The 14,094-nt window shown below is 35.5% G+C and overlaps 1 protein-coding gene across 4 annotated transcripts in view; it reads right to left on the bottom strand.

The window, feature by feature from the left end:
- Positions 1-14,094, bottom strand: part of KAT6A (lysine acetyltransferase 6A) — a 113,895-nt gene that overhangs the window by 33,207 nt on the left and 66,594 nt on the right. For all 4 annotated transcript variants that reach the window (XM_042983378.1, XM_042983381.1, XM_042983379.1 and 1 more), the window contains 2 exons: positions 13,497-13,813; positions 7,856-7,974 (listed from right to left, as the gene is read on the bottom strand). In XM_042983378.1, coding sequence (XP_042839312.1) covers positions 7,856-7,974; positions 13,497-13,813 — 436 coding nt within the window. The remainder of the gene's footprint in view (positions 1-7,855; positions 7,975-13,496; positions 13,814-14,094) is intronic.

Below are 14,094 nucleotides of genomic sequence, written 5' to 3'. Positions count from 1 at the left end.
TCTCAAAATCTCTGCTACTGTATCTCCTCCACCTTCATTCAGTCCTAGTCACTTCTCGTTCTGACTACTGTAATCATCAGACTGGTAGATGTCCTTGTCCAGGTCTTCGTCAATCCAATGCTTACCGAATCACTAAAGTTGAGTTTCTAAAAGCAAATACAATCATGTCACTCTTTTTAAAAAGTCTTCAATTCAAGAGCTATTTAGCTACTTTAAAGAGCTACTGTAACTAAAAAAGAAAGTGCAAACTTTTTCACAAGGACCATGGGAACTTTGTGATCTGGTCTGTCCTTACCATTTCAATCTCATCTCTTACTTGAACTTCAGCCAAACAAGCTACATGCAGCTCCAAGGGTTCAATATGCTTTCTCACACTCAAATTGTTCTTTTTGAAATGCTTTCCTCCTTTTGCCCAATAGTAAATTCTTACTCATTCCCTCAACAGCCTGCTCAAATAGCACCTCTTCTATGAAGGCTGCCCTAACATCCCTAGACAGATGCCTTCCTGTTCATTCTCATTTCATCTTATGCCTATCTCTATGGTAGCAGACCATGAACTAGAAATTAAGAGTTATGGATCAGAAGTCAGACTGTGGGTTCAAATATTGACTCTGATACCAACAACTATATAATTCTAGGTAAGACAATCCTTCTAAAGCTTCAGTTCCTTCATCTGTAAAACAGGAACAAGTAACAAGGTTGAACTAAATGACAAAATTTATATATGACGTTGAATGTAGTACCTGACACACAGTAAAAGGATACTATTACTAACCACATGGCTTTATTTATAAAGGACTCTTCAACTGGAGAACAGGGACACATTTCCTATTTATCTAAGTATTTCTAGCACTTACCACTAAGATAACTAGCAGAAGCTCACATTTATTTAGTGCTCACTACGTGAATGGCATGCTAAGCACTTTGCAAATATCAACTCAATTAATCCTTTCAACAAACCTATTAAGTAACTTGTTTGACCAAGGCCACTTAGTAGAGGTAGGATTTGGATCTGTTCAGGCTATCTCTAAAATCCTAGGCTCTTAACCAGGATCTTAATAAATACTCAATAAAACCGTGCTAAACTGTCAAATGAATGAACTCAAAATACAATTAACTAGCCTTTAATATGTAACTTAACAAATGGCTTAAGACACTAAAACAATCTCCCACTCCTCATCTCTAATTTCACCAGTACCAAAGAGAAATCATTTCAACAACAAAAAAGCAGTCATGGGGTTACCTTAAAATCCTGGCATGCCAAGACAAATGTCCTCTTTCTAGCTTTTAAAGCCCTCCAAATTTCAGCCCTATACTACTAATTCAATATATTTCTTACCAATGCCCAACAAAAGTTCACTGTTTTACGTATTAAACTAAACCACAAGCAGTTCTTACTTTACACGGTGCCATGTTAACTGAAACATAAGAATACCTAAACTGAGATCAAATATCAGTCACCACAGCAATGTATAAAGAATGGACACGATTAGGGGCGCCTGGGTGGCGCAGTCGGTTAAGCGTCCGACTTTAGCCAGGTCACGATCTCGCGGTCCGTGAGTTCGAGCCCCGCGTCAGGCTCTGGGCTGATGGCTCGGAGCGTGGAGCCTGTTTCCGATTCTGTGTCTCCCTCTCTCTCTGCCCCTCCCCCGTTCATGCTCTGTCTCTCTGTCCCAAAAATAAATTTTAAAAAGTTGAAAAAAAATTTAAAAAAATAAAAATTTAAAAAAATGAAAAAAAAAAAGAATGGACACGATTCTAATAGGCACATGTTTCCATTAACACAGTGACGTGCAAAGCAAGGACTGCCTGTATTGTGACACCTTTATGAGCAGCTATTGTGTTTTCTACATCAACTCCACAATGTGAGTTGCACATATTAGGCCCACAAGTATTTGTTGATTTCATGGGACCAATAATCACAACATCTCTTGCATTTACAGTTGTCATTAATTCCTCAAAGCTCAACTTAATGCTGGTTACTCTACCTGGGAAGCCCTCATTCTCTCCATTTACCTAAATCTGAATCATCCTTTAAGCCTGTTTCTTCTGTAATCATCTCAGATCACACCAGCTCTTACTCATCTTAGTATATACTGTTGCCACATGGAACAATCTGTATCATTTAATACAGCAATGACTTACATGAACTGGTAATCTTATGTCACTGTTTGCTATTTGTCTTCCTATGTACTTTGCCCTACTTGCATAAATGCACATGCCTTATGATTTTGATGCCTCCATAACATTTTTTAACAGGGTAATATGGATATTATTATGATTAAGGGCATAAAATATGAAGCCATACAGGCCTGGGTTCAAATTCCACTTCTGCCATTACTAGTTACATAACTTCAGGAAAGTCACTCAACTAAAAGTCTTGGTTTCCTCATATGTAAAACGGTAATAACAATCCTTATGAGGTTAGGAGATTTGGTGAACCTAGTTTATTCGATTTCTAATAAATGTTCAATTCTTTATGCAAAGAAAAAAAATACTTTAATAGCCCACATAGATTTCAAAATTGCTCTGTTAACTTTCTACAACCACACACACACACAAATTCTTCAAAATTAGCATTAAAATTAACATGGAAATATAACATGTTCTTTGGTGACATTTTACGTAAAAATCATTGTATGTATTTCAGAAAGGTTGCTATGCTCCAATGAGATGAGCCAAATACAAATGCTTCTTTTTTGGTGGTGGAACTCAAAAAAACCATTTACTCCAAGTCCATAAGATTACTGTAAAAAAAATTCCATAACAAAAGCTTATACTGCTAATTTTTCATGCTTTTATTTTCAGAGGTGGCTCTTTTTTTTTTTTATGAACATATTCATTGTATAGCTAATGAAACACAGTACCAGGTAAATGATATTCTTACTTCTCCTGAAACTAAAACAAAACAAAACAAAAAACAATCAAAACCAATTAATAGGGCCCCCTTTTTATAAACATTTCAATAATTCTTGACTGACTTAGGTAATGCACCACACAAAACCTAATTACTCAATAAAATCACTCAAAAGCAAATACTGGATTTGCTTTTTGGGCACATTTCCTATGAGATGGTAAGCTCTATGAGAATAAAAAATATATAAAATAAAATTGGTTTCAACCCACTTTCTCTATTCCATGAAGTCAGAGAACATGGGAGTCAACCCTAGTGTTCTCTTGCTCCCTCAAACAACACAGCAAATCTATCACCAAGCTCTACTGATTCCATCTCCAGAATATATTCTAAATCCATCCACTTCTCTCCCATTTCCACTGCCATCTCTCTAGTCTAAGCTACTGTCTTCTTTCAGTTGAACCATTGAAAAAGCCAATAAATTGATTTCTAAATTGATTTCTGTGCCTTCTCTTGCCTAATTCCACTCCATTCTTCATATAGTGGCCAGGAAAAAAATTTTTTTTAAAAATTTATTTATTTATTTTGAGAGACAGAGAGAGAGAGAGAGAGAGAGAGAGAGAGAGAGAGAGAGAGAGAGAGAGAACAAGAACATGAGCAGGGTAAGGGCAGAGAAAGAGGGAGAGAGAGAATCCCAAGCAGGCTCCATACTGCCAGCACAGAGACCGATGCAGGGCTCAAACTGACAAACCGTGAGATGATAACCTGAGCCGAAATCAAGAGTCTGATGCTCAACTGACTGAGCCACCCAGGCACCCCAGGAAAAAACAAATTTTAATGTAAATATGATCCTGCTATTTCCTTGCTAGAAATCATTCAATGGTTTCCTACCACAATTACAATAAAAACCCAAATCCTAACTTACCTCTTCAATCTCTCTCTCCAGCTTCATTTTATATGGCTTTTTTATTCATCGTACTCAAACTATACTGGCCTTCTTACAGTTCCTCAAACTTACCAAGTGCTTAGGTACCTCAGAACATTTACACAAGCAGTACCCTTATGTCCGGAACATTTCTTCTTTCTAGCTCTTTGCCTTGCTGACCTTCTACTCATCTTTTAAGTGTCAGTCTCTGTGTAAATTATTACTTCCCTAAAAGAGGAATCCCAATATCCAGCAATCTAGATCAGGAAGCTCCTGTTATAATCTCTTGCTGCATTTTTATTTTCTTCCTATTAGCTATCAGTTTGTAATTACAGATTTATTTATATGATTGTCTATTGTCTTACTTATGCAACTGAAAGCTTTGTGAAAGCACAGTCTATGTCTTTTTGTTCACCCTACAGCTCTCATAGCATGCCAGGCACATGAATACTAAATGAATGAACCTCACGGACAAATACCACCATCCTAAGAATTTTAGTGCACTGCCAATGAAAATAAGGACCAATTAGAATTTAAATATCTAGCTGTTTATTTCCATGGTGCCGATATACACATGGACAATCACAAGTTTAATAAAATGTGCAAGAAACACACAGTTAGTTAAATTACTGTTGATACAAATTTATACTGTCTCCACTTGGCCTCAGCATCCCTTTTAACTCTTTCTATCAATCTTTCTTTCTGCAACCCTATTATTCCAACCCCTGCCAACTAGACATCTAGACTAGAGGAACAGCAATCCAGGCAGAGGGAACAGTAAGTACAAAAGGCTCCCAGGCAGGACAGTGCTTGGTGTGTCTAAGAAACAGGAGGCCTGTTGCTGGAGTAGAGTGAACAAGGGCCAGAACAAGGGGAGTAGCTAAAGAAACAGGCAGGCACAAGATGATACTGGGTCTAAAGAAAAAGGAAAAAAAAAAAAAAGGATAAAGACTTTGGTTTTAAAAATTCTAAGCAAGACTGAAAGACATTAAAGATTTTCTGTGCAAAGAAGTGGTATGATCCAACTGAAGTTTGAAAATATTTACTCTCGGCCCTGTATAAAGAATATGGACTACAGACTGGGGTGAGGGACAAAAGTAGAAGCAAGGAAATTAGTATAGAGATATTACACTAGCCCAATCAAGAGATAATGGTGGCTTTGACTAAGGTAGTAGATGTGGAAGTGGTAAGAAGTAGTCATAAGCTGTATATATTTTGAAGGTGGAAACTATCAGGATTTCCTGATGAATTAAATACGGAGTATGAGATAGAAAAAGAGAGAGAAAAAAATCAAGAATAATATCTCACTGGACCTGAGCAAGTGAAAGGGCAAAACTGCCATTTACTCACATTCTCCAGTAAAAGAAACCACGGATTCTTAGAGAAATGGCTAAATCGACAGCCAGAACAATAAGACCCTGGAACATATTGCTGTGGTCAAAGGTAAGTAAGAATGATTATATATATAAACAACGAATCATTATGTTGGGGCACCTGCGTGGCTCAGTTGGTTAAGTGTCCAACTTCAGCTCAGGTCATGATCTCATGGTTTGGGAGTTCGAGCCCTGCATTGGGCTTTCTGCTGTCAGCACAGAGACAGCTTCAGATCCTCTGTCCTCCTCACCCTCTGCCCCTGCCCCACTTGTGCACACACATTCTCTCTCTCTCTCAAAAATAAACATTAAAAAAAAAAATCAAATCATTATGTTGTACATCTGAAACTAGTATAATGTTATATATCAGTTATCTCAATTAAAAAAAAAGAGTTGAACAAACTGGACAAAGTAAAAAAAAAAAATGACAGAGCCATGTCAAAAGGACACAGGAGCAGGCTTGAAAAAGCTCCCCTACCCAAATGTGGAACAATTTTAAGCATCAAAACAAATATTGATAGCAACAAATTATAAGTCATAAGAATCTTCAAGTCTAAATGAAATGAATAAATGGAAAGAAAAAAGGACCTTCCTTACACTAGAATGCCAATTAATAGACATAAAAGGAATGATGAAATTAGAATATCATCTGTTTAATAACCAACAAAGCAACAATTTCAGGCAAAAATCACCACTGGATGCTAAATCTAGTGGATAAAAGTTTGATAAGAAATAGGGTACATTTACGTGGTTTCAAAGTGTATTGCTGCAAGATATTTATAGAAGGAAAATAATTTTACAGGGAAGCAACATGGCATAATACTACCTTAACCAAGTGATCAGAGTTAACATCATTCGTAATAGGACAAATTAATACTACATACCTCCTGATATCATGCAGAGAGGAGGACACATCGTCTCTATAGTATTTCTGCCAAAAGTAGATCACCTGAATCTAATCATGATGAATCATAAAACAAGCACAAACTAATGGACAGTCTACAAAATACATGATTTGCGCACTTCAAAACTGTCCAGATCATGAAAGATAAAGACTGAAGAGCTGTTCCAAGTTAAAGGAGACTAAGGAGACATGACAACTAAGTGAAACACATGATCCTAGACTAGATAAAACGAACCAGGGCAAGTTGTTTTCTTTTCCCCCTTTTGCTATAAAAGAACATTAGTGGTATAACTGCTAAAATTTGAATAAAACCTCCAGGTTGGATAATATACTTTATCTGTGTTAAATTCCTGATTTGATGATCGTACTGTGGTCATGTACAAGCACGTCCTTGTTTTTAGGAAATACACACAAATAAGTAAGAGTAAAAGGACATTAGCATTATGTCTGCAACTTAATCAGTAAAAAAAGTTCTTCAAAGGAACTACTAATTCCTTCTTTGAATTCCCACTGAACTCCATGTGAATTTCTACTATAGTACCTATAGCACTTTGTTTTACTTATTGGTAGGAAAAGAAATGTGCTTTCAGAGGTTAAACAACCTTCCCAAAGTAGAAGTTAGTAAATGACAAACTACAAATTGAATGAAGATCTATCTGACTCAAAGTTAACACTCTGTGAAATCACAAGATGGTAGAATGCTCAGTAAACGTTTGCTGACTATTCATATTGTTATTTTTAAAAAATACTCACAGAATGATCTACATAAACAATCTATGCACAAATAGGTTTCTTAATCCCAAGAATTTCACCTGCACAACAGGAATCCCCAGTGTCATGCTTATAAAACTATAAACTCTTACTTTCAAGACAAGAGATAGAACTCAACTTGGCTAACATAGTGAGTTGGTGGCAAAGAAAGAAAAAACACAAGATAAATGAACTTAACATAGAAGAGCCTTTATGATCTAGCCCTGTGCTTTTCCAATCTCATCCCTTGTCATTATCTACACCCAGTGTTCTTTATCCTATGTGGAAATTTATTCCCACAAGTTAGTGAAAACATGCTTTGTTTTCCCCCATTTTCAAGTCTTTGCATTTTTGGTCCTTTTGATTATATAGGACCCCATTCCTTGTCATCTGGATCAATTCCTACATATTCTTTGTAAGACCAGCTCAAATAGTATTTCCCATCAACGAATCCTCTGACCTCCCCAGGCTTAGACAAATGCTTGCTCCCTATTCTTCCAAAACACCATGTACCCTATAATTAAACTTTTTACATGAATGAAATTATTCATTTAGTCTCTCCAGGACTATACTTGAGAGAAGGAATCTTGTCATTCACATTGGCTTCTTCAGCATCTGAAGCCTAATCAGGTTCTTTGTCTATACATTTATATTTTGCTTCATGTCCCAAAGGATCAAGGCAAAAGCAGTTAATAAATATTTACTGAAGTAATGAAAATGGGTGTTTTATCACTTGAAAGGAGCTTGGTTTTTGTTTGTTGGTCAAATCCCAAACTCTTCTTCATACATAAGACAGAAAATAAATACACCAAACTCATTTAATACTGGTAGTCAGAAGCAACCTGTTTATCTGCAAAACCAAAGAAGTCACAATGTTTAAAAGGAATACCTTAACAAGCAGAACTACATATATGCACAAACCACATCTGTCTGCAGATCAGATGGATGAATAAATTGCTGTTACTTACTGCTCTATCCCAATACAATTAACCCTGTTTCTCATTCACGACCGAAGTATTTAATTGTCCACTCTGCATATCCAACTTTACCTGCAGTGCTTGTTCTTGGATATCACGAAATAATTCCATATCTTTCTCAGTCATGATTTCCTGGCTCCCAAAAAGCCGTTCCTCACTTTCTTGTTTGCCATCCCAGCCATCCTGATTGTCTGCACATAAAGAAAGGGCTCACATGTTATTAACTTTATCCTTAGTTTAATACATAATTAGGAAACATTTCAAAAGTGTTGATTTCAGTTTGAAGACCTTAATATTATAAAAGAAGAGGATACGAGTAAATGGACACCTAGAAAGATGTATCAGTAAATAATATGTACATATTCTATCTGCTTTATGATGGAAAATCTGAACTGTTCTAAAACTTCTTAAAATTATCACATAACTAAATTTCAACCTCATCAAGACATTAGATTTTAGTATAATATATATAAAAGTTTGATGAGCACCAAGTGGTGAAGTGCTGAAATACTATATTGTACATCTGAAACTAGTATTACACAATTTTATACTGTGTATGTTAACTAACTAGAATTTAAATAAAAACTTAATAATAATACAAAATCAGAATAGAGTAAAGGTCTAAGGAATAGGAAACCTACTTTGAAATAATCTGAATATAAAAGTTTTACTATGAATTTAACATATCAACATTCAAATATTGCTTATTCATACTTCAGTAGTATGGAAGAAGTTTATGTTTTACCAGGACATGATTTTCATCATATGGGACCAAAACAGGGAAAATTTGTTCCTTTTATAATTCTCAATGATTCCACAATCAATAGAAGGCCAGTACATTCTTATCTCAGCAAGAAGATAACCTTTGAAATAACTACCGTAACTCCCCACACATTCTGGGTGCCGTTTTAAATAAAGCAGAACTCCACAAATCTGAGGATCACAGATGATAATCCTCAGGGTAAGTATGAGAAATTATAATAAACATCCATAAATGACGCATCTTCCTCAGATGGGCAAGGAAATTCATGAAAGGAGTACTGGAGGGATTATGTAGATCGTTATCCTCTGCATTTGAATATGGCACTGTTGACGGACGAATTTCCTCTTTGTAGGAGTATGGCTGAAAAGACAGTTCTTTTCAAATTAAATAGACATATAGGCTGTCAACAGACACCTGTGCACTTAGTATAAGAAGAATAAGGACAAGAACTCACTGCTGAAAATATTCCCAAATTGAAAAATATGTATCTGAAGACCTTTGTGATTTTAATGCCCCCTAGTGCACGACACAGATGGATGCAGGCACCAATCTAGTACGGCATTCAGTAGCATTCTATCATATATATGGTGCAGATTGTTCCTTAAACTCTACAATTCATAAGAAACTTACAGAGCCAATTATAGCAAAAACTCACACCAATGCAGAAAAGTCAATATTGATTCTCCATATACTTTACACATTTGCTCTAATTATTTCTATTTCTAAAACTTTCCAGGAGATTCTTATAATAATCCATCTCCAAACAGTTTATTCAAAAATGGCTTTCATTAGAATCTGCTTTAGATTCTTTCTTCCTAAGCCCTAAAGGACTTGTATATTTTCTTAGATAAACATACTCAGACTGGAGCTACAGTGTACATGGCTGATAAAGACATGAAAAGTACCTGAATGCTCAAAGAGTAATTAGTTGATTGCCACTCTGGTGAAAAGCCAATCAATACAAGCATAAAAAGAGGGAACTGATAATGATGAGGATTTCCTCTCTTGTGCTGGACCAATCAACCATTTATATAAGCAGGAATGAAGAAGCAGTGAATACAACTACCAATGGGAAATTCAGAGGAAAGAAATCAAAGCTAAGAAATTCTCTTGCAGTATATTAGACACTCACTACACCTTTGGCCGTTGTGAACCAAGAATCCATTCTCATTCTTCTACTTTCCTGAGAGACTTTTCTATTTACTTCAGAGGGTCACATTCTCTAAACTCAAGGCACTAAATAGCAACGAGACCAGTTTAAGCTTTAATTATCAAGATAGATAATCAAAATTTTTCTCCTCTGATTTGAATTACCTGCTACACTATTAAGTCTTCTCTACAGATCTTTTCTACCTTGAAAACTAGGAACCTTAGCCTCATATTTAAGTATGAAATGAATAAAAGAGGGGATGTTACAACTGATACCATAGAAATACAAAAAAATCACAAGAGACTACTATGAACAATTATACACCAAAATGCTGGGCCTATTTGGAAGAAATGGATTAACTCCTAGAAACATATGACCTACCAAGGCTGAATCACGATGAAATAGAAAATCTGAACAGGCCGATTACTAGTAAGGAGACTTGAATGAATAATCAAAAATCTTCCAACAAATAAAAGCTTCACTGGTGAATTTCACCATTCAAAAAATACTTAATACCAATCCTTCTCAAACTCTTCCAAAAAACAAAATGGGGAACTCTATTTTATGAGACCAGTGTAACTTAACCAGACAAAGAGACCACAAGAAAAGAAAATTACAGGCCAATATCTCTGATGAACACAGATGTAAAAATCCTCAACAAAATACTAGCAAACCAATTTCAACAATACAATAAAAGGGTCACACACCATGACCAAGTAGGATTTATTCTAGAGATTCAAGGATGGTTCAATATCCCCAAATAAGTCAATACGGTACACCACATTAACAAAATGAAGGATATAAGTCAGGTGATCATTTTAACAGATGCAGAAAAAGCATTTGACAAAATTCAACCTTCATTTATGATAAAAATGCTCAAAAAAAGCAGGTATAGAGGGAATGTACCTCAACATAATAAAGGCCATATATGATGAGCCCACAATTAACATCAACCTCAATGGTGAAAAGCTGAGAGCTTTTCCTCTAAGATCAGGAGTAAGACAAGGATGCCTATTCTCACCACTTTTATTCAACATCAGATTGAAAGTCCTAGCAGAGCAATCAGGCAAGAAAAAAAAATAAAAGGTATCCAATTTGGAAAAGAAGTAAAACTTGTTATTTGCAGGTGACATATAGAGAAAACCCTAAAGACTCCATAAAAAAAAATGTAGAATAAATGAATTCAGTAAAGTTGAAGAATATAAAACCTGCTGTATTTCTATACATTAATAATGAACTACCAGAAAAAGAAATTATGAAAACAATTCCATTTACAACTGCATCAAAAAGAATAAAACACCTAGAAGTAAATTTAACCAAGCAGGTGAAAGACCTGTATGTTGAAGACAAAACACTGTTACAGATATACATAAGACATTAATGAAGGCAATTAATGAAAAAAACAAATAAATGGAAAGATATTCCATACTAACAGACTGGAAGAATATTGTTAACATGTCCACATTACACAAAGCCATCTATAGATTCAATGCAATTCCCATCAGAACGCCAATGAGGTTTTTCACAAAAACAGAAAAAACAATCCTAAAATTTGTATGGAACAACAAAAGACCCCTAATAGCCAAAGCAATCTCGAGAAAAAAAGCTCCCTGATTTCAAACTACATTACAAAGCTATAGTAATTAAAATAGTACAGTATTGGCAGAAAAACAGAGATCAATGCAACAGAATAGAGGACCCATAAATAAACCCATGCATACATGGTCAATTAATTTACAACAAACAAGGTGAGAATATACAATGGGGGAAAAGATAGCCTCTTCAATAATGTTGGGACAACTGGACAGCCACATGTGAAAGAAGGAAGCTATACAACTCTACTATACCGCACACAAAAAGTAACTCAAAATGGGTTAAAGACTTGAATTTAAGACCTGAAACTGTAAAACTCCTAAAAGAAAACATAGGTGGTAAAGTCCTCAACAGTTCTTAACAATTTTTTTTTAATCTGATACCAAAAAGCAAAAACAAAAGCAAAAAACAGTAAGTGGGACTATATCAAACTGAAAAGCTTTTGCACAACAAAATAAAAAGGCAACACACTGAGTAAGAAGATATCTGCAAATCACATATCCAAAAAAGAGTCAATATCCAAAATAATAAAGAACTCATCCAACTCAATAGCAAAAAACAATCTAGTTAAAAATGAGGAGATCTGAACATTTTTACCACCACAGACATAAAGATGGGCCACAGGTACACGAAAAGATGCTCTACATCAATAATCAACAGTGAAATGCAAATCTAAAACGCAAGAAGGTATCACCTCACACCTGTCAGAATGGCTATCATCAAAAAGAGTAGAAATTACAAGTGTTGGTGAAAATGTGGAGAAAAGGGAACTTCTGCACTGCTGGTAGGAATGTAAATTGGTGCAGCCACTATGGAAAATATTATGGAGGTTCCTCAAAACTTAAAAATAGAACTACCATAAAATCCAGCAATTCCACTTCTGGGTATATATCCAAAGAAAACAAAAACAATTTAAAAAGATATGTACAGGGGCGCCTGGGTGGCTCAGTCGGTTGGGCGGCCAACTTCGGCTCAGGTCATGATCTCGCGGTCCGTGAGTTCAAGCCCCGCGTCGGGCTCTGTGCTGACAGCTCAGAGCCTGGAGCCTGTTTCGGATTCTGTGTCTCCCTCTCTCTGACCCTCCCCCGTTCATGCTTTGTCTCTCTCTGTCTCAAAAATAAATAAACGTTAAAAAAAATTAAAAAAAAAAAAGATATGTACACCCCCATGTTCACTGCAGCATTACTTACAATAGCCAAGATATATAAGCAACCTAAGTGTCCATAAATAAAGAAACTGCAGTGTGTGTCTAAGTATATAATCTTATTCAGCCAAAACAAAAACAAAAACCTAGCAATTCCTAACCCAACCACCAGCTGTGCTGAAATGAAATAAAGTGGGTATGTTGCAAAACTAACCCCCCAAAAAAACCAAATCGTGCCGTTTCTGACAACATAGACAGACCTCATTATGTTAAGTGAAGTCAGACAGAGAAAAACAAACACCATGTATGCTGTTTGTATGTGGAATCTAGAGATAGATAGATAGATAGATAGATAGATAGATAGATAGATAGAACCAAACTCCTAGATACAGAGAACAGAACAAATTGGTGGTTGCCAGAAGAAGGGGGTAAGGTAGAGGGTAGGAGAAATGATGAATTTTTTTGTTTTTCAGTTTCAATAAATTGAATTTTAAGTAAATAAATGAAAAGTAGGAAACAGCCTGATACATAAGTAAATTATCTGAAGCTGTAGTTCTCTCTCTTTCTCTCTTTTAAAGTATAATTCATGAAAAATTACAAATCTATTTGCCAAGATTTGAAGTAGAAAAATTTTGGTCTTTTCTCTATACTTACTTGATCAACAGTATTTTATCTACCCACATTCTTTATAATTTCTTTCTGGAAATAAAGCAAGCATCATGATGCTCATCACATGATTTATTTTGTAATTTATGAAATGTAAAGATATTCTTGACTTAAGGTTATGCCTTAAATTTCTATAGGAAGATTCTTTGTGGTTCTACCAAAAAAGCACCATCTTTTTCCTACAAGCTCTTATTTGTCCATTCTTGCAACTTCATCTTCAGCCTCTCAATTTCTGCCATAGTTATTACCACCTTACTTTCATCTAAATAAGTATCTTTAATATCTTCTTCTATTCCATAACCAGTGTTTAATAATCAAATAAACCTATTCCAGATAACTAGTGTTATTTCAAATAATGCACTTGTGGAATACATTTTGCTTCTAAGTGAACTTTTACCTGTGGGCCAATCTGAAGTGCTTGATTTTCTGTTGCCCTTTTTCCTGATTCTATATTGCTCAGAGTAATCTACCACTTCCCCTCGAGGTTTCCGCCCATCAGGGGAAGGGGTGAAGAATTTGGTAAGGCCATCAATGAGCCCTTTGGTTTTCTTGTTGAACTTCAAGGGGTGACTGCTATCTCTGCAGAAGTCCAAGCCATCTATTCGCTCTAAATATCCTTCTTCTGATGACGATGCTGATTGGCTGGAGAGAGTGATTTTACGTTTACGACCCCTTCCAGGACCAGTTCGAACTTTGCTGAAGGGACCTTTTGATCTAAAGAATCAAACAGGGAAAAGGGTAACTATTAAAAAAGAAATTTTTAAATTTTTAAAAGGTTTCTATTTAATATATAACTTGTAATTGGTAAATAACCTGTGGCTTTATTAAAAAAAAAAACCACAGTTAAGAATATTCCATAAATCATAAATACTATAGGGAATGAGAAATAATACTGTTATTAGAAATATCTACTTCCAGGAAGCCTAATATTTTATAGCAAAATGAATCCTAGGTTGGGAGTCAGAAGCCATGTTTGACTCATAATTCTGCCACTT

The sequence above is a fragment of the Panthera tigris genome, chromosome B1 (genome assembly GCF_018350195.1).
Source record: "Panthera tigris isolate Pti1 chromosome B1, P.tigris_Pti1_mat1.1, whole genome shotgun sequence".
Lineage (NCBI taxonomy): Eukaryota > Metazoa > Chordata > Mammalia > Carnivora > Felidae > Panthera > Panthera tigris.
This window is presented reverse-complemented; position numbering and strand designations above follow the sequence as displayed.